The 25,708-nt window shown below is 35.9% G+C and overlaps 1 protein-coding gene across 2 annotated transcripts; it reads right to left on the bottom strand.

The window, feature by feature from the left end:
• Nucleotides 1-4,624: 4,624 nt before the first annotated feature.
• On the bottom strand, nt 4,625-25,164 carry GEMIN2 (gem nuclear organelle associated protein 2). Of its 2 annotated transcripts, none has more exons than XM_061182479.1 (10): nt 25,004-25,148; nt 24,505-24,589; nt 23,016-23,105; nt 22,687-22,746; nt 20,164-20,277; nt 18,099-18,143; nt 16,880-16,948; nt 13,706-13,816; nt 11,910-11,968; nt 4,625-5,784 (listed from the first exon to the last, which is right to left on the bottom strand). In XM_061182479.1, the coding sequence occupies exons 1-10, from the start codon at nt 25,129-25,131 to the stop codon at nt 5,745-5,747; spliced, it is 801 nt and encodes a 266-aa protein (XP_061038462.1). In that variant the 5' UTR covers nt 25,132-25,148; the 3' UTR covers nt 4,625-5,744. The 2 variants fall into 2 exon arrangements, with proteins under 2 accessions (XP_061038462.1, XP_061038461.1); XM_061182478.1 differs by having other exon boundaries at nt 4,626-5,784; nt 24,995-25,164.
• Nucleotides 25,165-25,708: the final 544 nt, after the last annotated feature.

Genomic DNA, 25,708 nt, shown 5'->3' with positions numbered 1-25,708 from the left:
CACAGCCATAAATAAATAAATAATTAATTAAAAACAAAACAAAACAAAACCCCAAATAACCCAATTAAAAAATGAACGAAGCACTGAAATAGACATTTCTCCGAAGAATACATACAAATGGCCAACAGGTATACGAAAAGATGCTCGGTATCATAACTAATGAGGGAAATGCAAATCAAAACCACCATTAGTTATCACCCCACACCCATTAGGATAGCCATTAAAAAACAAACAAAAAAACCCCCCAAAACCAGAAAATAAATGTTGGTAAGGATGTGAAGAAATTGGAACCCTTGTGCATTCTCAGTGGGAATGTAAAATGATACAGCCACTAGGGAAAAAGTATAAAGATTCCACAAAAATTTAAAACTAGAACTACTACATGATCCAGCAATCCCACTTGAGAGTATTCAAAAGAATTGAAATCAGGATCTTGAAGGGTTATTTGCCCTCCCATGTCCACTGCAGCATTATTAACAAGAGCCAAGAAGTGTAAACAACCTAAATGTCCATTGTATAAAGATTTGCACTATTTGGTTGTGTTCACTGATGGCACTTGATTTGTACTGGCATGCAAGGAAATACTGTGCAGCCAGTAAAAAGGATGAAATAGATCTACATGTATTTGCTCACATGGAATGATGTTAATTGGTATTAAGAGAAAACAGTTTGTTACAGGATACTGCACACGCAATATATAAAATATACATTATGGGGACTTCCCTGGTGGTCCAGTGGTTAAGACTCCGTGCTCCCAATGCAGGGGGCACGGGTTCGATCCTGGACTGGGGAACTAAGGTCCCACATGCTGCAGTGAGGCCAAAGTATATATATATATATATATATATATATATATATATATATATATATATATAAATATATATATATCTATAAATATATATATAAATATATAAAATATATATATACATTATGAATATAAATACACGATTGTGAGCATATCAAAAAGACTTGAAAGTTACAAGTAAATTGTGCATTAGATTATTTTAAAGTAATCCCATAATAAAGATATTTTTATTTGGGTATCCTTTTGTACAACCTTTTATCTTAATTATAGTCATCAACAGCCCTAAGTGAACAGTAAACTTGTGTTGAAGAGCAGATGTATGTTTCAAAAGTAAAAACTACACTGTTCGAATGACAAACTATGAGGACAGCATTTATAAACTATTTAGTCAGTGGCCTATGCTAACCATAATGACATAGTTCAATCCCTTGTGTCTACCAGCCAAACCTCATTAAGGGAATTTAAGCCTGGAGATGTCATCAGAACCTGCCTTGGTCCATCTGGGCTGCTATAACAGAATACCACAGATTGGTCAGTTTATGAAACACAGAAATGTATTTCTCACAGTTCTGGAGGCTGGGAAGTCCAAGATCAAGGCGCCTGTAGATCTGGTGTCTGGTGAGGGCCTGCTTCTTGGTTCACAGACAGATGTCTTTTGACTGTGTCCTCACTTCGCAGAACGGAACTAGCTAACTCTCTGAGGTCTCTTCTACAAAGGCAGGAGGGCTCTGCCCTTATGACCGAATAATCACTTCCCAAAGGCTCTGCCTCCTAATACTATCACCTTGAGGGTTAGGATATGAACATATGCATTTTGGGGGGACACAAATATTCAGTCCACAGCAGAACCCAACATACAATGACTAAAGGGAAACAAAATCCTACAGCCAAGGTTACATGGTGAATTGTTTCCGAGTCCTACTAGAATATAGCTGTAGGATGGGAGTTCAACTCAGCCCTGGGTAAGCACCAAACTGATTATAGAAACTGGGATTGGCACAAATTTTGGGGTCATCAGAGTTAAGAAAGAAACTGGATAGAACCTAAAGTTTTTCAAAGCGTTCTTAGAAAAATGAGTACTGTGATCAGATACATTTTATTCATCCTCTTTTGTCAACTTTATTTAATGCACATGAATGGCATGTTACAAGTTCTGAAAAATCAATAATCAGCTTAATTTTGTTTAGTATTTGATTAAAGTACCATTTTTTTCAAGAAACACTAAAGTTCACATAAATCAATATTCTAAGGCATATTATTTAGGAAACATTTTTAAAAATCTGGTGGGAATTTGGTAATATGTATAAGAAAATATAATCTTAAAATGGACACAGGTCAACTTGATCTTTCTCAATAATTTCTAACACGTTTTTATATCCTTGTCCCCAGGTGGCAAAACTGATAACCTGAACCACTTTTCATCTAATTTGGCCTCTAACTGGCTTATTCTGCTAAGAGACACAGATGAAATAATCTTATTTTAAAAAGGAGAAATGAATACAACTTTAATAAAAGTATTACTGCAAGTTAATAAATGCATAATGTCCTCCGGCCCAAAAGAAGTAATGAATCTTTTACGTGAAGACAAATACAGGAGCAATCTAATTTATTTGGTCCATGCTCGCACAGACCTGATTAAACTACCATTTGGTAGCTATTATTTTCAAAATAACTACCTCTAAATTCTGTATTTAAAATGTGTAATTTCTCAATGGACTTAAAGCTTTCTACCTGTGATAACAGTTGGAAAGATTTTCCTCTTCAATCTCTCATTAAAATCAGAAGATACATTTAATTGTGAAAGGCTCGATAAACCCTAAAGCTACTGATATATTGGTAGTCTGCATATTTACGATTACATTAGTGGTTTATAATATTTTTTATTTGTTTCTACATTCCTGAAAAATATCCTTATGCCAAGTTGAGTTACTAGAAAAATAAGTTCTCAGTTAAATATTAGAGATCCTACAGCTTGCTGGAAAATAGAGATGTAACTGCATTCAAATAATTTCTTATACCACTTGTCTTCTGTACATGCAAAATTGCCTTCTTTTTTATGTTTCTAGTCCTCAGGAATGTTAATTCTTCTGTGTGAGTAGTGAACATAACCACATGCTCACCCGCTAGCTATGGAAGAGTTATACAAAAGTTAAAACAATAAATTGACACTTTACCTTTATTAAATCAGTCCCTAGCCCCACCCCCTAAAGATCAAATCAGCAAAGAATATGAGGCTATAACAAGGCTACTTGCGGTATTGGTTGGAAATCTAAACTCTTTATGGTAGAAACAGCTGGCTGCCTACCCAATAGCCCCTCTCCCCTGTTCTAACAGAACCATCTTTGGTAGGAGTGCTCACCTAAAAAATTACATTTTCCAGCTTTCTTTATAAGTAGAAAATGTCATAACTCTGGTAAATGAAATATAAGTTGAGGGTTTCTTGTAACACTTTTCTCCCCTGACATGACAACAAGAAGTGGTGGTACCTTTTTATCCTCCCTGGAATGTAGATTCGAAGTAAGAGATAAAGCAACCAGATCATGACTAAAAAGATGAAAGCTATACACTAACATTGATGAAGGAGAAATCTGGATGCAGCCTAGGATATTTAAGATATTGGACAGCTGCTGTCCCAGCCCTGAATTTCTCAAAACAGAATCAGTTTATGAGAAACAAAAATAAATCCCTAATTTTTAAAACCTCACTTAAGTCAAGTTTCAAATGCAATATTAACTGATAGACTCATGACTTGCAACCCAACTCCTGGGAACTTACGGTCAAAGTAAGGAAAGAGTTATGTACGTACAGGTATTCACGGTAGCATTTTCTATATTGAATTAACACTGAAAACATTAGATATCCAACAATGAGAGAATGTTTAAATTATGGTAAAATACAACTTAGACTACTAGGCTACCATTTAAAAATCAGCTTTTTGAAGACATACTAGTAGAAAAGATTCAAATATAAAATTACATCTGTTTCTTTCATAAGTAGCGGAAAAACTATTGGTTGCCTGATCAACAGTTATTCCCAATCCCCTTTTCCTTTTCCATCTCCCATTAGAAAGACTGGAAAAGCTTACAATTTCATTTCCCCACTTTTCTTGGGGCTAGAGGTAATAATTTTATACACTCATGGCCAACAGGTGAACACAAATCCACTGTGGATATCTGGAGAAGGCTTTGCTTTTATGAGAAAAGGAACAGATGTGGAAGGCTCTGCCTCCTTCCCCCCTTTTCCTGTCTTGAATACAGACACATTGCTCTGCACTGCAGTGGCCATCTTACCATGAGGGAAAAGCTAAAAGACTCTCAGAGACCTTGGTATCGTGGAGTCACTGAACCAACGCCAGCTCCTCTAGACTTCCTGTTATGAGAGAAAAATAAATCCCTATTTGAAAAATCATTGCTACTTGGATCTTCTGTTGCTTAAGGTAGGAAACATTCCTACCTGATATAGAAATAGGTAAACTGGGACTTCCCTGGTGGCGCAGTGGTTAGGAATCCACTTGTCAATGCAGGGGACACGGGTTCAATCTCTGATCCGGGAAGATCCCACATACTGCGGAGCAACTAAGCCCATGCGCCACAACTACTGAGCCTGTGCTCTAGAGCCCGTGGTCCACAACTACTGAAGCACGCGCACCCTATAGCCCGCACGCTACAACTACTGAGCCCACATGCCGCAACTACTGAAGCCTGCGTGCTCTAGGGCCCACATGCCGCAACTACTGAGCCTGCGTGCTGCAACTACTGAAGCCATGCACCTAGAGCCCATGCTCCGCAACAAGAGAAGCCATTGCAATGAGAAGCCCAGGCACCGCAGCGAAGAGTAGCCCCCGCTCGCCGCAACTAGAGAAAGCCTGAGTGCAACAATGAAAACCCAACACAGCCAAAAAAAAAAAACAAAAAAAGAAAGAAATAGATAAATTGTAAGTGATATGAATAAAAGATGTGACAAGAAAATTAAAACGGTCGACCTTTTAGGGTACTACTGAAAATTACTTGTAAAGAAAGTTTTGTTTATACAAGAAAACATTTAGGGGCTTCCCTGGTGGTGCAGTGGTTAAGAATCCGCCTGCCTATGCAGGGGACACGGGTTCAAGCCCTGGTCCGGGAAGATCCCACATGCCGCGGAGCAGCTAAGCCCGTGCGCCACAACTACTTAGCCTGCACTCTAGAGTCCACGAGCCACAACTACTGAAGCCTGTGTGCCTAGAGCCCATGCTCCACAACAAAAGAAGCCACTGCAATGAGAAGCCTGTGCACCGCAATGAAGAGTAGCCCCCGCTCGCCGCAACTAGAGAAAGCCCACGCGCGGCAACAAAGACCCAACGCAGCCAAAAATAAACAAATAAATTTATAAAAAAAAAAAAGAAAGAAAGCATTTAAAAATAAAAGTATAGAGCTTAAAGGGAAAATGTTAGACTAATTTTGTTGCTGACTATGAATACACGTGCCATATAATCTAGATTATCTTAATTCTAATACTAAGGACATTTATCCATTATCTTTTGTTTTGTTAAATAGTCAAACAAAATTTCGTAACCAAAACACATTTTCAATAAAATTTTATATGTGTATATGTAAATAAACAATGAAACAGCACCAACAACCTCTGTACAATTTCGTCATACAGTTTCTGTGCAGGATGCTTCACCAGTAAATCATTCAGTTTGTTTTAAAGGCATGTGATTACAGAAAACTATTTAAACTGTTCAGCAAAAACTGGGTAACATCTTTCAAAGATACCTCAGATACTCATACCAACACAATCTATCTTCTGAATATCAACTTGAGTTGCACAGGTTAAGATGAAGACGCTTCACATAGTGCTGAAGATGTGATGCAATCTGTACTTGAACTGGCATTGCACTTCCTCAGACTCAGGCTGTCTTCATTACAAATATCTTCTATCCCTGAGAGATCAGCTATTATCAGGATGGCTCATCAGCTAAGTCACGTTGGTCAAAATACCTGGTGAAAAAAGAATTTACACAGCAAAGGAAATGATAAGCAAAACAAAAAACCTATGGACTGGGAGAAAATATTTGCAAATGATACAACCAACAAGGGTTTAATTTCCAAAACATACGAACAGCTCATACAAGTCAATAACAAAAAAACAAACAACCCAATCAAAAAATGAGCAGAAAACCTATACAGACATTTCTCCAAAGAAGACATACAGATGGCCAAAAGACACATGAAAAGATGCTCAACACTGTTAATTATTAGAGAAATGCAAATCAAAACTACAATGTGGTATCTATCACCTCACACCGATAAGAACAGCCATCATCAAAAAGTCTACAAATAAATGCTGGAGAGGGTGTGGAGAAAAGGGAACCCTCCTTCATTGTTGGTGGGAATGTAAATTGGTGCAGCCACTATGGAAAACAGTATGGAGGTTTCTTAAAAAACTAAAAATAGAGTTACCATATGTCTAGCAATCCTGCTCCTGGGCACATATCCAGAGAAAACTCTAATTTGAAAAGATACACATACCCCAATGTTCATAGAAGCACTATATACAATAACCAAGACATGGAAGCAACCTAAATGTCCATCAACAGATGAATGGATAAAAAAGATGTTGTGTACACACACACACACACAAATGGAATATTAGCCTTAAAAAAGAATGAAATATTGCCATTCGCAGCAGCATGGATGTACCTAGAGATCATCATACTAGGTGAAGTCAGACAGAGAAAGACAAATACCATATGATATCACTTATATGTGGAATCTAAAAAATGATGCAGGGCTTCCCTGGTGGCGCAGTGGTTAAGAATCCACCTGCCAATGCAGAGGACACGGGTTTGAGCCCTAGTCCGGGAAGATCCCACATGCCGCAGAGCAACTAAGCCCATACGCCACAACTACTGAGCCTGTGCTCTAGAGCCTGCGAGCCACAACTACTGAAGCCTGCGCACCTAGAGCCCATGCTCTGCAACAAGAGAAGCCACCGCAATGAGAAGCCTGCGCACCGCAACGAAGAGTAGCCCCTGCTCGCCACAACTAGAGAAAAGCCCGCACACAGCAACGAAGACCCAACGCAGCCAAAAATAATAAATAAATAAATAGATTTATTATAAAAATAAAAAAATGATACAAATGAACTTATTTACAAAACAGAAACAGACTCACAAACATAGAAAACAAACATAGCTATCAAAGGGGAAAGGCAGGGGAGAATAAACTAGGAGTTTGGGATTAGCAGATACCAACTACTACATACAAAATAGATAAACAAGGTCCTACTGTATAGCACTGTGAACTATATTCAATATCCTGTAATAAACTATAGGGGAAAAAAAATCTGAAAAAGAATATATATATGGATAACTGAATCATGCTGTTGTACACTAGAAACTAACACAACATTGTAAATCAACTATACTCCAATTTAAAAAAATTTAATGTATACTTAAAAATATTAATTGCAGCACTACTTGTAATAGCAAAAGACCACAAACAACCCAAATATCCATCAATAAATGGACTGACTGAATGAACTACGATACATCTACACAGTGGAAGACTATGAGGCTTTTATTAAAAAAAAAAAAAAATGAGGAAAATATCTGCACTGCTACCATGTGATTTCCAGGATCTATTAAGTGAAAAAACAAGGTACAGAATGGAATGCTTAGTATGTTATGTTTTGTAAGCATCTGCAGGAATGCAAATATATTTATATATATTTGCTTATATTTTTTAAAAGAACAGTGAATGGAAGGATAAATCAAAAATTAACAATAAAATGGGTAACTACAAAAGGGAGAAAAGACACTACAGAGGATAAAGGTGGGTTCTAAAATGCTCCAAAATGTACCTTGAATTATCATTTTAACTTTGGAACAATGTAAATATTTTATGAAATTATAAAACAAGATTAAATAAAAACAGAAAATCACCAAATGAACCTTCTCCTATACTAGGTTGGTGGCATAACCACACAGAGGAGAATAATTTCAAGTGATCTTAAACATGATGTTCTGATATCCCTAGTGAGATATACCAGTGACAAAGAGAACTGCAAAGAATTTTTTAAATGTACAAAGTCAGAAAAACAAATATCGTATACTGACGCATATATGTGGAATCTGAAAAAACTGGTATAGATGATCTTATTTACAAAGCAGAAATAGAGACACAGACATAGAGAACAAACGTATGGATACCAAGGGGGAAAGGGGGGTGGGATGAATTGGGAGATTGCGATTGATATATATACACTGTTGATACTATGTATAAAACAGATAACTAATGAGAACCTACTGGATAGCACAGGGAACTCTACTCAGTGCTCTGTGGTGACCTAAATGGAAAGGAAATCCAAAAAAAGAGGGGATATATATATATATACACATATAGCTGATTCACTTTGCTGTACAATAGAAACTAACACAACATTGTAAACCAACTATACTCCAAAAAAAAAAAAGAATTCTTAAACTGATTTCAATAGTTTTATTATCAGTAATATTGTTAGTATTGTTATTCTGAAACTATTATGTGAATATTACAGGATAAAGCCAAAAATTATGTTAATATTATTAGAAACCAGAATTTTGAGCACAGAAGAACAGAAATAAAACATTAAAGAAAAATCAAGTAGTCTTAACTTAGAACTGAAAATTAATCTGAACTCATGATTTTATTTTTCTCTTTCTAAAAACTACATAACTTCCTAGCTCTGTTCAGTGAAAAGGTCTAAATGCAATGACCAAACTAATAAAAACTAGCTTCCCTAATGTCCAAATTGTGGACTCTAGACACCATTTTCTACTTTAAAACAGGAACCAGCACTCCCAGGAGAAAAGACTGATTCCAGATCCGGAGCCAAGTGTCCAAGATACATCTGAGTCATCTTGGCTCAGAAAGAGAAAGGAAGAAAGAACGTAGAAAGGAAGAAAGCCGTAAAATAAAAAAGACCACTAAGGGTATATAACAAAAAGCATAGGAATTGATCTGAGGGGCTCCCAATGTCCAAAGATGGAACAATTTGAGCATCAAAAAGAATAATGGGGGCTTCCCTGGTGGCGCAGTGGTTGAGAATCTGCCTGCCAATGCAGGGGACACGGGTTTGAGCCCTGGTCTGGGAAGATCCCACATGCCGCGGAGCAACTAGGCCCGTGAGTCACAATTGCTGAGCCTGCGCGTCTGGAGCCTGTGCTCCGCAACAAGAGAGGCCACGATAGTGAGAGGCCTGCGCACCGCGATGAAGAGTGGCCCACACTTGCCGCAACTAGAGAAAGCCCTCGCACAGAAACTAAGACCCAACACAGCCATAAATAAATAAATAAAATTAAAAAAAAAAAAAAGCAAGCCTCTGGAGGGCTTCCCTAAAAAAAAAAAAAAAAAGAATAATGACTGCAATATCCCTTTACCTGAATGCGATGGTCAACTTTATCACCACTAAAAGTGGGACAACTAGACATTATATGCTTCCTGATGTGACACAATAGCACACATAGAGTCTTGTCAAACAAACATACACATTACATATAATCAAGCCTCTAGACCTACCTACCAGTTTACAGAAAATATGGAGGATAGATGAACCATTAAATACCATCATGAAGTTAGGTCAAAACCAAAATGTGGGAAATTTTACAAGTCAAAGGACCCGGTTTCTTCAACAAAAAAATGGTAAGAAAAACCCAAGAGGTTGATGGGGATACTTAAGAGACATATTAGACAAATGTAATGAGTGCATCGCACTTGGATCCTGATTTGAACAATTCAAATGTAAAAAGACATTCTTGGGATAATTAGGGAACATGAAACATGGACTGGACATCAGACCATACTATGGAGTTATTATTAAATTTATTAGTTATTCAATAAATTTGTGATACAAATACTACAGTCATGTGTTTTAAAAGCCCTTATCAGTTAGATACACTAAAACAGGAGAAATGACATGTCCGAGATTTGTTTAAAATACAATAACAAAACAGTTGAAACTGGGTTATGGATTTATCTTGGGGGTTTATTCTACAATATTTTTATGGTTTAAACAACTCCATAATAAGAAGCTTAAAAAAATAATTACCGTTGGTAAAACAATTAAGGCAGCTAACAGTTACTGGATCCTTTTTGAATGGGATCCCACTCATCTAACGAGGTATTTCTGTGAATTAGCAGTTCTTGCCTTAAAGATACCCAAACAAACAAAACCAACAATAAAAAACCCTCTTGGGTTTTCTGTCATAACAATGACAGATACTTACATTGAAGCTGTTACTGCAAAGAGTCAAGGCCTATGTTACCTTTTTTCCAAGCTTGCTATAACCTTCTATAAGTTTTCCTAAGTGAAGTCTATAGAACTGTCCTAGAACTTTGTCCTAGAACTTTTCTGTCCTGGAACTTTTTTCCATTTTTACCTAACTTTCGGAGGAAAAAAAAAAAATCATGACCCAATACACTTGGACATTTCTTCTCTCATAATTGCATAATATTATAAAATATCAGTCAAATGATATATTTAAGTTTGTGGTTCCATTAGGTACTAGCTTACTGAACCATCAATTATCGATACTTAATCTTCTGAACTGGTGTCCTCATCTGTAAAGGAAAAAAAACCCTGAGTTGTTTTAAGGATTAGAGATACAGTATATTTGCGCCTAGGGCAACACTGTATCCTCTCATTTAATCCTTACTACCAACAGATTAGGTAGGTATTAATTTTGTTTGTGATCAGCATAGTTAAGGGCTTAGTTCTGGAGTTTGGATCTTAGCTCTGCCATTTACTAGTTCTGTGATGGTAAGAAAGTAATTTAACCTCCCTCTGCCATGGTTTCCTCATCTGTAAACTGATAATAGTACCTACCTTCTAAGGATTAAATGAGTTCCTATTTTGAAGCACTAAGAAAAATGCCTGGCACAAATTGCCAAGTAAGTGTTATTTATCATCATTAGCATAATTACTGTAGATCAAGAAATTACATGCTGAATGTGTGTACACTCTAAAAAAGTATCTTGTCTGGGGGAGGGAAAAATGAACACAGGATTACTTACCCTCCTAATATTAAAAATACTATAAAACTTTGAAAAGTTATTGGCATTGGAATAAAAACACTGACCAATGAACAAAAATATCAAGTCCAGAAAAAGACTTAAAATAAATATGTGTGTGTATATATATACACACACACAAGAATTTAGATTATGAAGACATTTTCAAATAAATTCCAGGTGAAATTTTAATGTAAGAAATAAAATCAAATGTATACTAAATAAAAACATGCCCTGACTGAAAATGAACAAAGGACAGTAGCAATTAAAAAAAACTGCAATAAAATAAAACATATTCTACCCTTACTGATAATCATACAAAAGCAAATAAAAATAATTTGTATCTTTTTATTATCAGAATGGAAATATTTATATCAACTGAAAACGCCCAGTGCTGAATAGGAGACGGGCACTCTCATTGACACTTCAGTGGGAACACAGAGTGGTATGATCTTTCTGGAAGGCAAACTGGCAATAAATATATCGGTTTTAGAAGTACATGCAAGCCCTTGGGACTTCCCTGGTGGCACAGCGGTTAAGAATCCGCCTGCCAATGCAGGGCACACGGGTTCGAGCTCTGGTCTTGGAGGATCCCACATGTGGCAGAGCAACTAAGCCCGTGCGCCACAACTACTGAGCCTGCGATCTAGAGCCCGCAAGTGACAACAACTGAGCCCGTGTACCACAACTACTGAAGCCCGTGCGCCTAGAGCCCATGCTCCACAACGAAGAGTAGCCCCCACTTGCTGCAACTAGAGAAAGCCCTCATGCAGCAATGAAGACCCAACACAGACAAAAATAAATAAATAAGTATAAATTAAAAAAAAAAAGAAGAAGAAATACATGCAAGCCCTTTAACTTATTTCTAGGAATTTACCCTTTGGAAAATATAGAGCTATATGTACAAGGATCTTCAATGCAGCATTATTTATAGAAAAAAACTAGAAATAAAGGGAATTGTGATAACACAATATTGTTTCCTTATACCTCAACTTCCTCATTGTAAAATGGAAACAATACTCTCTACCACCATTAATAATGCTATCATAAAGCAAGAGCCAAGGATTACTTACCTGCTGACCAAGCAGATTAACAAATTCAAAGCAGGAACCCTCTCATCATCTTTGCTGTCCTAAAAAAAAAAAAAAAAAAGAAAAAAGAAAACGTTTAAAATGTAGTCTGTTATCCCTTAATATTTTTGAAACAAGTTTCCTTTCAAGATGGAAAACATGAGCATTTTATTAGAGGACAGTAATAATCACAGGGAAATAGAAAATGTCAAAGAAAAAGGAGAAACTGTAGAGTTAATGATTCCTTGGAAAACATCTAAGATCATCTTTTAAAGAAAGGTCCTGAATAGGTCCTGAAAAGAAATAAGAGTTGAGGGCTCTAAGGAGGATAACTTGGGAGAGATCTTCTTTCTGGTTCCAAGTACAGGAGCAAAAAAACCCTGTGTCCTAACTGGGCAATAAGGGAAAAAAATTATATAAAAATATTTTAAAGAAAATATTCCAGATCAGAGTTCTCAATTACGATGGAAGTATTTCCTGAACTATACATTTAAAGTTCACTTTAAATATCTGTTAAAATGACAGACCTAAGACACATGGAAGGTAGTCTTACAGAGTATGAAATTTATTTGTATACATTTCAAGGAACAGTCACAATAACTCACTGAGTAATGTTATAACAGACATGTCATACATTATTCAAACTTGGGACACACTTCAATGATGTCAGCATATTCAATTACTTTATGTGCCAAGAACTTAACAATATGAATAAAACATACTTCCTGCTGATAGCACAGAAGAGGAAATATCCATATCAGCTTTAATTAAAGGAAAAATGTGTTAAGTGTCATAAAAAAGATACAAAGCATACTGGAAAAATAGAGGATTGAAGAGATTCTTTTTAATTGTGAGAATTAGGGAAAGTATCACAGAAAGTGATAGGATATGAGCCAGACTGTGAAAAGTAAATGGTATATAGACGCAGATTAGAAGAGGGTGAAAAGGCACTTCTGGAGAGGGAATAAAGTCTAGAAACATAGCTTAGGGAATATTTAATAAGTAACAAGTACATTTTGCTCAGAGTACAGGCCATATAAGTTAGTTTGTGCCATATCATGGATATTTAATGAAAATATTTTGGAGTAGTCAATGAAGAACAAGTATACATTTTGCGGAGGAGAAAAGAGGAATAAAAAAAAAATCAGAAGTGGACTTAGTCTGGCATCAAATTAATTTATACTGTAATGCTGCAGGTATGAGTTAGAGGAAGGGTCTGATTGGAGAAATTCAAAACAATTATTATGCCAGAGACTGTTAGTTGACCACTCTGGCTTCTTGACTCCCCTTATTATTTAGCAAATGAACCTCATTTTTAGCTGGACACACTGTCACCCAACTAAAGTAAACATTTCCCATAGTTCCTTATGATGTGACTAAATTCTGGCCAATGAGCTATTTTGGCCAGATGTGCTTGTAGAACCTCTGGGAAGGCTCTTTAGAGGGGATGACCTTCTTCCCTTCTTTCCAGCTTCCTATAGTGAAATATAATGGCTGAAGCTCCAGCAGCCATCCTGGATTATGAGGTGAGCTTGAGGATGGAAGCCACATGTGGCAGAACTCAAAGGCCAGGGTCGCTGCCATCTTAGATCTAATCTGCCTACCTTCAGACTCCCTTTGTCTGAGAAAAGCACTTACATTTTATTTAAGCTACTGTTATTTTGGACTCTTCTATTATGTGACTAAATCTAATCCTGACTAATCAAATATTCCATGTTTTCCTGTTTCATTGAAATCGTTCTTTACCACCACATAAATTGGTGAGCGCTTCTGATTTGAAATATTAAGTTTGAACTTACCACTAAAAGCCTCACTTCAGAGCACCTTCTTGCAAGCTGCCGAATCAGTGAATGAGCCTCCGGTAATAAAGGTTTTTCAAGACAAGCCAATAAAGCATAAAGCCATCTTCCCTAAATAGAATTTAAAAAAGTAATAAGTAAGCAAACTGCACCGTAAGTTTAACTTATAATCACTGAATTGTACCTCAGAAAGGTCATATCAAATTATGTTTCCACCAGCAGTATATATGACTGAGTTTATTCTGAGCAACACATCACTTTAGGGGAACCTGAAGAATATTAGAACAAAGCTTAAATAGCAATTTGTGTAACACTAAGCTCCTCAAGCAACCCCAAATCAATAAGACTTTTTCTTAAACAAAAAGATTCACATCTGGGGGTGGGTGGGATAAATTGGAAGATTGGGATTGACATATATATATACTATTGATACTATGTATAAAATAGATAATGAGAACCTACTGTATAGCACAGGGAACTCTACTCAATGCTCTGTGGTGACGTAAATGGGAAAGAAATCCAAAAAACTAACACAATATTGTAAAGCAACTATACTCCAATAAAAATTAATAAAAAAATAAAATAACATTAAAAAAAAAAGATTCACATCCAGGTTTCTTTTATAAAGAGTGAGAGGGACTCTCTTCTACACGAAAAAGGCTAGTATACATTTAAACTTGACTCAAACTTTCTGGGATAAATTTACAATATAAAGCTGGCATTCAGGTATTCAAATGGCCTCTACACTGAGAAGGTGCTTAAATCTCTACTGATTGTCTAAGATGTATCTATACTGAAAGATTCCTTTTCTCAAAGTCAGTGAGCACACTGTGACAATACTAAAAAATAAAAGCAAAACTAAATAGCTGAAAACCTTCTTTAATAACATCACACTTAGTTGGCAAAATAAGGTGGTATTTCTCAAAAAATATTAGACAAGTAATCCCAAGTAAAGAAATAATTAAAAGGTCCCTTTTTCTTTTTGCTAGTTTATGATAAGCAAACTTCCTGTGACACAAGTTTTTTTTTTAAACATTGGTATTCTCAGTACTAGAGTTCTAATGGTATGGTTACTTAGAGGAATTGAACACTGTTGATTTAAAAGACAGATTACTCAAAATAAAACTCAAAGGATTAATCAGGTTAAAATTTAGTAAATCAGCTATCCCTGGTTCAGAAACACTTTAATGGTTCCTCTGGCAAATATAGTCACAATTTTCAATAATACATTTTCATTAAATTAACAGGAAAAGCCAAAATTATCACCCTCTTGAGTGGGTAATCTTTAAAAGCTAAAAAAAAAGTCCCAAAAGTCTTACAATAGAGTTAAAAAAATAAAGATTAAAGGAAGAGAAGGAAAATACGTCAGATAAATAATACTGCTAAAAGGTCGCTATCAGACAGGAAGAACTGATATAGAATTTAAAGCTCAATATCTAGATTCCAATGAAAAAGTAGCCTAAGAATATGAACTAAGTTATCTATTGAAGATGTAGCTAATATATCAACCCATGGAAAAAGTTTTGTTTTACTGATAATGAAAGAAACATAAATTATATTCACTTTGAAGTACTACTATATATTTACTAAATTTGAAAAACCAAAACAAATTTTAAAGTGATAGCTTGAACCATATGGAATTGTTGAAAATCAAATGTTTCTAACCTACAAAAAGGGAAATTTCATATGGTTCAACTTAAAGTAGGGTTGTAGGGAAGAGAAATTTAAGAATCCATTGCTGATGTCATTATACACGGGTTCAATTCTTCTGGAAAGCAAGCAGGATGTAACAAAAGCTTACAAAACCTTGATCCAATAATTCTATTCTAGAAATATCCTGAGAAATAATAAAAAAGAAAATCAGTATGTTTATAATTTAGTCATGATTGTAAAATATAAGGAAGAATCCAAATGGTCAATAATGAGAATCAAAGTAAACCACAGACATTTGGACAACGGCAATTATGTGAATTACATTATCATATAGAAATATATATGTGAAATGTGAGCTAAAAAATCAGAATACATACATTAGTAACAACTATGTAAAAGACATGTCTGACCACTCAATCGAAAACAGTGATTTAAGCATGGATTTTTTTCCCCTTCAAAATTACATGTTATATGGTAGAGATTTAAAAGAATGAAAATATAAAAATAAAAAATGAAAATCTAGTGATAAAGAATATAATCATTACACTTATGGAAGAGACTTATCTAAGCCACCTGGCTGAATGGCAGGCTGGGAAACTTATACACTGTACTGTAATGTTGCTTTATCTGTCTCTCCCATCAGACTATAAGCTTCTGGAGGGCAAAGATTATATCATCTATTTCGACAGGAAGCTTTGGAGCCTCAGATACACTCTTTTGCAAATATCCTCAATTGTGAAAAATATTTGTTTTTTAAATTAAATCTAACTCCAAAGGATGATAAAATTTCTTATTAGGGGATTAAGTGGGTAATTCATTTATATAATGTCTACCAAATTTACCCAATTTTGAAGGTGAAAACTAAGCTGTGAGTATAAAGCAATAAAATAGAGGGGTAATACAGCACAGCTGTTGAGAGTATAGCCTGACTGCCAGGGCATGAGTCTCAGTTCTGCCAGTTATCATCTGTGTGACCTCAAGCAAGTTACTAAATTCCCATGTGCTCCAGTTTCCTCATCTGTAAAATGGAAATAACAGCTCATAGGTTATCGAAGGATTCAAGGAGTTCTTATATATAAAATCCTTAGATCAATGCCTGGCAAATATATTTGCCATTATTAGTGTTTCTGATATTCTTTTGTGAACTGGATTTCAAAGCCATTTTAGAAAATGCATTTCAAAGTCCTTTAGGTCAGTGCTATTTGAAATGGGGTGTGCAGACTGGTAGCCAGTCTGTTTGTTGCTGATCTGTGACAAGATAAGCAGCTTCTCCCAGGATATAAATCAACTATTTAGTTGACTTTTTTTCCCCAATGCAAGACTATCTCAATGAAGGAAGTAGTATGTTGATTTACATTCTAGTGTAATTTCCTTATTTTACTGCAAACAACCATTGCTTGCGTTACACATATAGTTGTATGTATATGTATAATACATATACATAAATAATGTAGAGCCATATCTTATATATAAGTATATAAATTTTGTCTGCATTATGAAAAGAAGAAGATGCAGTACTACCAATTCTGGAGTAAAGTCTCTTTCTCCAAACCAATTACTCAGATACTCCAAGACACTAGTTACTGTTGCCTAAAAAAAGGGGGGAAAGAGATGAAAGAACAGTATTAGTAATACAACACTAACAAGTTCAACTTGAGTTTCATTAAGTTCAGTTAGAAAGCAACTTCTATGTTTAAAATGGCCTCATTCTTTAGGCTTCCAGAGAAACGTGTGACTCTATTTAGTAATTTGATTAGATGGCACACTCAGTGAGAAGAGGCTTTGTAGACAAATATTCTTATATACTTTCAATTATCAATACCTTGGTTTAAATCCTAGGACTTAGTTTGTAACTACTAATTTAGTTGGGAACTACTTTAAAAAAAATTCCACATACTCTTAAAAAAAACCCTTTGCATAAATACCTTCAGCTTATTTTCATTAAATCAGAGTACAAATCTAAAGACAAAGTTAGCTAGAGAAAGATCAGTTTGAAGCTATATAGATAGAATTATCCAACTGTTGAAAATATTCACGGGCTTATTCAAATATAGATGGACACTTACAGAAATCACTCTCATCAAATTTAGTATAACTACTCCAGTACCTTAATGTAAATGATCAAGTAAGTAAAACTGTCAGCCAGTATATGATTTACAATAGAGTATGACTGTTATCTTCCAAGGGTACCCAATGCTATGTGAATGCAAAACAATCAAAGTTTTTATTTGCTCTTTAAATGGATAACAGAGTTCCTAGTTCTGAAGACTGAAGAACCAAAATCCATATTTCTCCCCTTTTGATCCAAGAAATTCAAATTTCATTCTTAATGAAGTGTGTAGGACATCTGGAACTAGAAATAGCAATCTAACCTTAGTATTTATTTCAAACCTCAGAATCTAAGACTTATAACTGAAATGTGTACATATGACTAGTTTAGCACCATGATCAAGAGCATGAGTTCTGAAATTAGATCAACCTGGGATTGAATTCCAGTGTTGCCATTAAAACTTGCTGAAAAACCACCTGCAAGTAACTTAATCTCCAATTTTGTTTCCCCCTCTATTAAAAAATGGATATTAATAATAATTTCCCATATAGGGTTGTAGTGAGGATTAAATAAGAACTGTTAAAGAGTTTAGGACAGGGTCTTGCATACTGTAAATATTCAGTAAATGTATTCAAATACCTTAACAAACATTGCAAACAAAAGAAGGCATAAATTCTTATTAGACTTTACCTGATTCATTCTGCTAACAATACTAAGCAAGGGAGGAAAACCAATCTGAAAGAAAAATGAGACTGAAATTTACTAAATGGTATTATGGGAGCAGGGGGTGCATTTTTTTCAAACTGGTGAATTTCTCAACACACTGTTTTTTAAAAACAAAAAATAGATAAAAGTAAATTCTTTCATTGTCCATTACAATAAAACATTCCATGAACTATTACGTTGGTAATGCCCAAGAAAATAATGTCTTGAAATTTGAATATGTAAATTTAAAAATAATGATTTTAGTAATTAGGATGTTAAAGCATGAAATTGAAAAAAATGATATTATGATATTAATATGTTGTACACACTTTTAAAATCTTTAGCTAAAGCTAACATTTTCAGGAATTAAGGGCACTTGAATGAGTTCTTTCAAACCTAATCTGCTTCAACTAAAAAGTACTTTGGAGTTAAATGTTGGGAGCCTTGATTATGAAAACAGTACTGACTTGTGAGAAACTTAAAGAGGACATGCATTAAACTCTTGTGTCCTTAAATGGTTCTTTCATGTGGTATATATTTCACTTGTATGTATTTTGTAATAACAAACTAAATAAATATATATTAATTATTTGTCAAATTAAAACATTTTGAAATGTAACATACATTAGGGATATTATACAAAAGAACATATGTTGTATAAGAAATAGTGTTAAATTAGCTCCCTTAGAGATCTGAATCTGTCTACACTCCCACCACATGTGTAAGAGGGCCCGTTTTCCCAGCCCTTGTTTACACAGTGTGTCAAACTTTCTTTACCAATATGTTATCTGAAAAATGCCAGCTCAGTGGAGTTACAAGCAACATTTTTATTATAAGTGAGTTTGGGCATCTTCCATTATAAGAACAATTTGTATTTCCTTCTTCTGAGATGTCTCTTTATATCCATTGCCTTTTTTTTTTAACTGGGGTCTTGGTCTTTTTTAGTGATTTTTGGAGGGTTTACATTCGCAGGATAAACTAATTTTAAATGGGAAAAACACAATGTAGCACCACATAGAAAACAATAAATACCTATTCAACAGAACAGAACAACATAGTATAGGGAGTTACCAGTAATGCAGATGTGTGCAGTGGGTTCCATAAGAACATCTGCAAACTTGAGGGCAGGTGAATCCTGAAGGACAAGAAGCAGCTGGCCACATAATTTATGATTAAAATAAAGCCATGTGAAATTTAAATATACCCTCAGCATTTTACCTCCAGAATATGCAATTTACTAAGCATTTTTAAATACCTAATTGTGTCATATGTTTTCCTTTGTTTCCCTGACTACTCATAACTCATTATTTGACCCACGTCTAATCATTAAAAAAAAAGAATCCTGGGACTTCCCTGGTGGCGCAGTGGTTAAGAATCCGCCTGCCAATGCAGGGGACACGGGTTCGAGCCCTGGTCCGGGAAGATCCCACACGCCGTGGAACTAAGCCCGTGCGCCATAACTACTGAGCCACTGCTCTAGAGCCCACGTGCCACAACTACTGAAGCCTGCGCGCCTAGAGCCTGTGCTCCGCAACAAAAGAAGCCACCACAATGAGAAGCCCACGCACAGCAACGAAGAGTAGCCCCTGCTCGCCGCAACTAGAGAAAGCCCCCGCGCAGCAACAAAGACCCAATGCAGACATAAATAAATAAATAAATAAAATTAAAAAAAAAAAAAGAATCCTAACTCACAAAATTATTAAACAGCTAAAACATACATTGTTTTAGAAACTAGGCTGCCAATTTTTAAGTCAAAAAGCCAATAAACTAAGAGAAAATACTGGCAAATATTTTCTGTAGAGAGCCAGAAAGTAAATATTTTAGGCTTTGTAGGGTACACACTGTCTCAGTCACATATTATTTATTTATTTATTTTTTAACAACCCTTTAAAAACATAAAAACCATTATGTTTTTATGTTTAGCTCATGACTATACAAAAAAAATCTGCAGACTGGATTTGCCCTAGGTTGTAGTTTGCTGAGTCTTTATACTAAATCATGAACCAAAATTATGACCTTTTTTTGTTCGTTTAGCCACATTATCACCTACTTGTACATAATCAATTCCAGGACTTTCACTTGCAGTTGGTCCAACAGCCCCTTCAGCATATAACCTCTCACCCAGACAAAATTTTTTCCAGCCTTCTTCATCTTCAGGTTTTGGCTAAAAGAAAAAAAAAAGAACTTACTTACTCCTATGTATTTTTTTTTTATACTGAGCAGTGAAAAAAGAAGTGAGGATTCCTCCATATTCCCACCACCTCAACACAAAGATACAGTGCCTGTTATGGAGTGAACTGTGTACCCCCAAAATCTGTATGTTGAAGCCCTAACCTCCAGAATGGGATTATTGGGAAACTGGGCCTTTATAGCGGTGATTAAGTTAAAATGAGGTGGTTAGGGTGGGTCTGAAGCCAATCTGGCCAGCGTCCCTGTAAGAAGAGGAAGTCTGGACACAGAGACATTAGGGATGGGCGTGCCCACAGAAGACCATGTGAGGGCACAGCAAGGAGACGGCCACCTGCAAGCCAAAGAGAGAGGCCTTGACAGAGACCCACTGACACCTTGATCTTAGACTTCTACCCCACAAAGCCGTGAGAAAATAAATTACTGTCTGTTAAGCCACCCAGTCTGTGGTGTTTTGTTATGGCAGCCCTAGCAAACCAACACAGTACCCAAGTGGTCACACCATAGATGGGACATGTTTAGTTTGGATCATACTTTAACGGACACTGACAAGCAAGAATGCGTTCAAAGGAGGGTGATAAAGATGGAAATTGGTATGGAAAAAAAAATACACTAAGAATGATTACAAGAATCATGAAGGATGTTCATCCCATGGAAGGAGACATGATTACATACCCTACATACTGAAAGGGCTGTCCAATTAAAGAAAGAGTAGATTTATTCTACATTGTCAGATGAAAAAAAGTAGGACCATTCAGTTCAATATGGCTACCTTAACAGAACAATTAAAAATTCTTTTTCCTAAAAAATTTATTTATTTATTTAAGTATAGTTAATTTACAATATTGTGTTAGTTTCAGGTGTACAGCAAAGTGATTCAGTTAACAGAACAATGGGTTTATTTGGGCACATCACCTTGCAAATTATTTTACATATATGTGCAGTTTTTCCCCCATCCCGAGGATAAACAGCTTTCATTAGATTCTCAGAATGAATATGAGACCCCTAAAACGTAAAAACCCATTGTCATGGAACAATTCATCTTGTCCCATTACTCCACTGGTCAGAGACTGTTTCTGCTTCAGGTAGCATTGAAAACCCTAATTATTAAATATAGTGGGTGCTTAATAAATGACTGGATCAATTGATCAATCAATGTTCATATTTACATAGTTGCTATCAGAGCATGCTTTAAAAATTCATTTTATTATTTACATAATGTTTACATCTGCCATGATGAACATATGTTATTGCTATGTAATAAGTCTACCGTTTTGATGGATGATCTTCATTTATTGAATCAATTATGTTCAGTCATTTCTTTCTTGACAGAATTATATTGTCATAATGTTACTGATGAGCTTCTTTTTGAATTAGTAAGTATGTACCCAAAAGTCCTTAGACTGAGCAAGAAAAAATATATCTACCTCTCTCTCTTCTTACTAGGAGGCCTCACAGCACAGTGAAAGGCTTTAGAGTCAGACAAAGTTCAGTCTGAATCTCAGTTATACCTTTTATGAGTTAAATGATCTTGGGCAAGTGATGTTAGTGTCTACCACACTCTTCCTAGAGCAGAGCTTCCAACTGGTATACAGAAGCATATAGAGAGGTTACACTGAATCTCTTAGCTTTCAGCTGGTAGTTTAGGCTATGGGAGCAGCCTCCTCCATTTATCCCAATGTGTCATTGCATAAAAGATGTTAGGAAGCACTGCCTAGAAGAAGCTTCTAAAATCTGAAATCTATGAACCACCTGAAACTGTGAGCAAAATTGTATGCATAGATACATTTTTTTCCCTCTGAAAATAAATACCTTTCATTTGATTCTCAGGAAAACTATAAGACTCCCTAAAAGGTTAAAAGTACTGTCCTGGAACAATGTATCCACCTCTTCCCCCGACACCCTTTTTTATCCAGTAGTCCACATATAGCATATTTACTAAAAAGCTTAAAATTATATCTAGGATGATAAAGTAAGAAATACTACTTTCCAGTAAGCATGACCAGCTTTACTAAAATGTCACTCACTGATACTGGCACCATTACCTCATGAGGAAAATCCAATATGCCTTTATTCAATCTTTTTGTAAACACTGAAAATGTATTTAATTTCCTAAAAAGCAAATGTCTAGAAGAACCTTTAAAAACTTGTCAAGACCAATCCAAAGTCTCTCAAGATGTAGATTAAAACTGTCATAAAAACAACTTGCATTACTGACTCTATCCTTTTCAGGCTACTAAGATAATGGAACTGTTACTGTTAATGATAGATGGGAGAGAATGAAAATAATATGGATTAAACAAGTGAATCTTTAAGAACTGGAAGTAAATACGGACTATATCAAATAGTTATACACTGTACAATCTAAACAGAGAAACTTACATACCATGGTCACATTACTATCCAACTGCTGTGATTTCCAGTGACTTCTATGTCTGTTCACACTCTAAAGGAAGATAAGGTGGACAAATGATCTTCAGAGAATGGATAACTCAAAAGAAAGCAATTGCTGCACAACATTCTAACAATTCTAAAACTTGGAAAATATGTTCAACTGTATTATGTCTAATGATTATAATAATTTGGTAATTGATTCATGAATATTCTTATCTTTATACACTAGAAACCCAAATTTTTCCAACTACAGTCTAAGAATAGAAATAAGTCTGAGGGAGGGAGGGGTTTAATTTGATTAAATGATTAAAGTACACCTACCTGCCGAACAGTTGAAAACTGTGCCACTTGCTGCTGTTGCCACTGAAGAGTGGGGGAATATCCTTCAGGAGCAGGTTGGCATCCTGAAAGCTAGAGATCAGTTCATAAATGTTAGAATCAATGTTAGTGTTATAACTAGAATCTCATACCTCTGCAAAGTAAAAGCAGAATCAAGATGAAAAGTGAATAATAAAGCAAATAAGACGATACAAGAAAGACAATACTTTTTGCAGATGTAAAAAAGGAAGCAACTCACTTTACTATTTACGTCTGAGTTTAAAACATTAGGAAAAGACTCTTACATAGTCACTTTAGTAAGAGCAACCTGGAATGGTTTATAGTTGGAGTTTCTAAGAAATCCACATGACATGAGACTCGAAGATATAATCTAGTCCTACCTTTCTACTGAATATAATAGCAAAACAGTTTGAAACAAAGAGAGATATAAACCAAATAAAGAATTTTGGTATGAGCAGAATGTACTCAAATAATTTCAGATGCTTGACTTTATAAGGGCTACTTCTACTTTCCAAAACAGCACAGAGGTCACAACTGATCACATACTGCCTTGAAGTAAAACTTAATGTGGTCACTTTTTAAAAGCCAGGTATACAAGATATCATCTTCCATCAACTAAAAACTTCTGAAAAGGAATTATATGAAACATTATAGTGTCTGAATTTAAACCTCCTGATTATAAACATCAGATAAAGGAATTACTTAGAACATAAAAGAAAAAGGAATTATCACAATTTAAAAACTGCTGCTCTCCTTCCACCTTTGGTTAAATAGCACCTCCTAAAACAGACCTTCTGTGGCTGCTCTATCTAAAGTAGTTCTCCCAGTTACTTATTGGTCATTATATGTTACTTTTTTCACAACAATGGTCGCAGTATGTAATTAATTTGGTTTTTTTTACTGTCTTCCTCAGGAGAATGTAAACTCTACAAGGGTAGGGACATTTTCTGTCTCATCCTCTGTTGTATTCCCAGTGCCTGGCACAATATAGTTGTTTAGTAAAATATGTGTTGGATAAATAAATGAATAAAAAGGTTCACAGTGGGCAAGTAGGTAGAAAAGTGTGATATTTAGGTTTCTATTTTTAAAAAACAAAACCCAGTCAAATTCAAAACATGCAAACTACACTAAGATTAAACATCAGCCTGATAATAATTATGAACTGGAAAAAGGTACCTTAAAAATAAAGGATAGCATAAGTAACCTATTGAAAGACTCCTTTAGGATTGGATCATGTTCCTGAAGTATTATGAGCAAATCTCCACGAATGCCAGGGTTACTGAAAGCCTCTCTGGAGGCAGTAAATGCCAGCTGTCCTTTTGGGGGGAAAAGTACAACTTAGTACGGAGTAGTCAAATCTTACCTACATCGTAACTGATACTGTCTGATACTGTCTGACACTATAGGAGAGCCTTGGTCTTTTAATTTGTGGGAGGGAAAAAAAAATCCCCTGACGGGTAATAAAACTCACAGAAACATTCACACTTTGCTTCCTTTTCAACTTCTTTGGGTCAATTTGAGCTACCACAACATCTGGACATTGAGCTGCTTCGATCCTACAAATAAGAAATAAGTACAAAAAACGTGATTACTATTGTTCATGTGTAGTAAAACAAGCGATCCACTTCTACGGTTCATTATAAAATCAGAAAATAAGTTCAGAATTGCAATCGAGGTACTAAACAATGTATTTCTGAAATTATGTTGACTGAAAGCAAGATTTCTTATGTGGAAGAAATCTAAGAGCACCTATCTTGTCACAAGTAATCAGGTTTAACAAAATTAAGTTCATAGAAACTCGCTCACGCAAAGATGTAATCAAGGAATCTTGTTCCGACAGTGGATGGGGGACGGGAACAGAGGTGGGGCTTTATCACACTTAAGGGTCGAGCCGGGCACTGGGCGCTGTGCCCAGGGGCGGAAGGACAACCAGCCCACCCGCGAAGGGTCAAATCACTCACTGGACCCGCCTTAGGTATTCTTGGGGAGTCCTCGGAGGTACGTTGGGATCAAAACTGTCTGTCAAGTCGCAGGGCTCCACTGGCAACAGCCGGGGCATCAACTCTTCCACTGCAGATTCCGCAGGTACCCACGCCATAGTTTTCAATCCGGCCTGTCCCACCCAGCGCATGCGCCAGGTCTGGGTCACAGCGCAGGCGCACATGTTGGCACCTTTGGCGCGGAGTTGAGCAAGAGGCTGGGCTTGGGGGGGGGGCGTAACTGCGCATGAGCGAACCTGCTGATTGTCGTAAGGTTAAGGCTCCGGTGGGGAAATGAGGACTGTGGGGCTAGTTCCTTGCAAAAGTAGTTCGGAAGTTTTTCTGGGTATTACACTCTATACTCTTCTAAGACTGAGGGTTATTAACTTTTGTGCATCCCTAGTAGTGAGGGAACTTTAAATGTTTTTTAAATTGATGACCAGGTTACTGTGATTATCATTTATTGAGCTCTAAATTCTTAAACCACTGGTACACGCATCTCATGCATTACCTCATTTAATTTTTACCACCTTTTGACGTAAGTGGTATTATCCAGGTTTTGTAGGGGAGGAAATCGACCGAAAGAGGGGTTAAGTACTACAATCGTTAACTTTCTCCGAAAGAGGAAAACCAATTCCAACTCAGATTTATCTGACGCCAAATTAATGTAAAATTAATTTCCCAGAGGAATTTCTT

The sequence above is a fragment of the Eubalaena glacialis genome, chromosome 2, assembly GCF_028564815.1.
Source record: "Eubalaena glacialis isolate mEubGla1 chromosome 2, mEubGla1.1.hap2.+ XY, whole genome shotgun sequence".
NCBI classification, from domain to species: domain Eukaryota; kingdom Metazoa; phylum Chordata; class Mammalia; order Artiodactyla; family Balaenidae; genus Eubalaena; species Eubalaena glacialis.
This window is presented reverse-complemented; position numbering and strand designations above follow the sequence as displayed.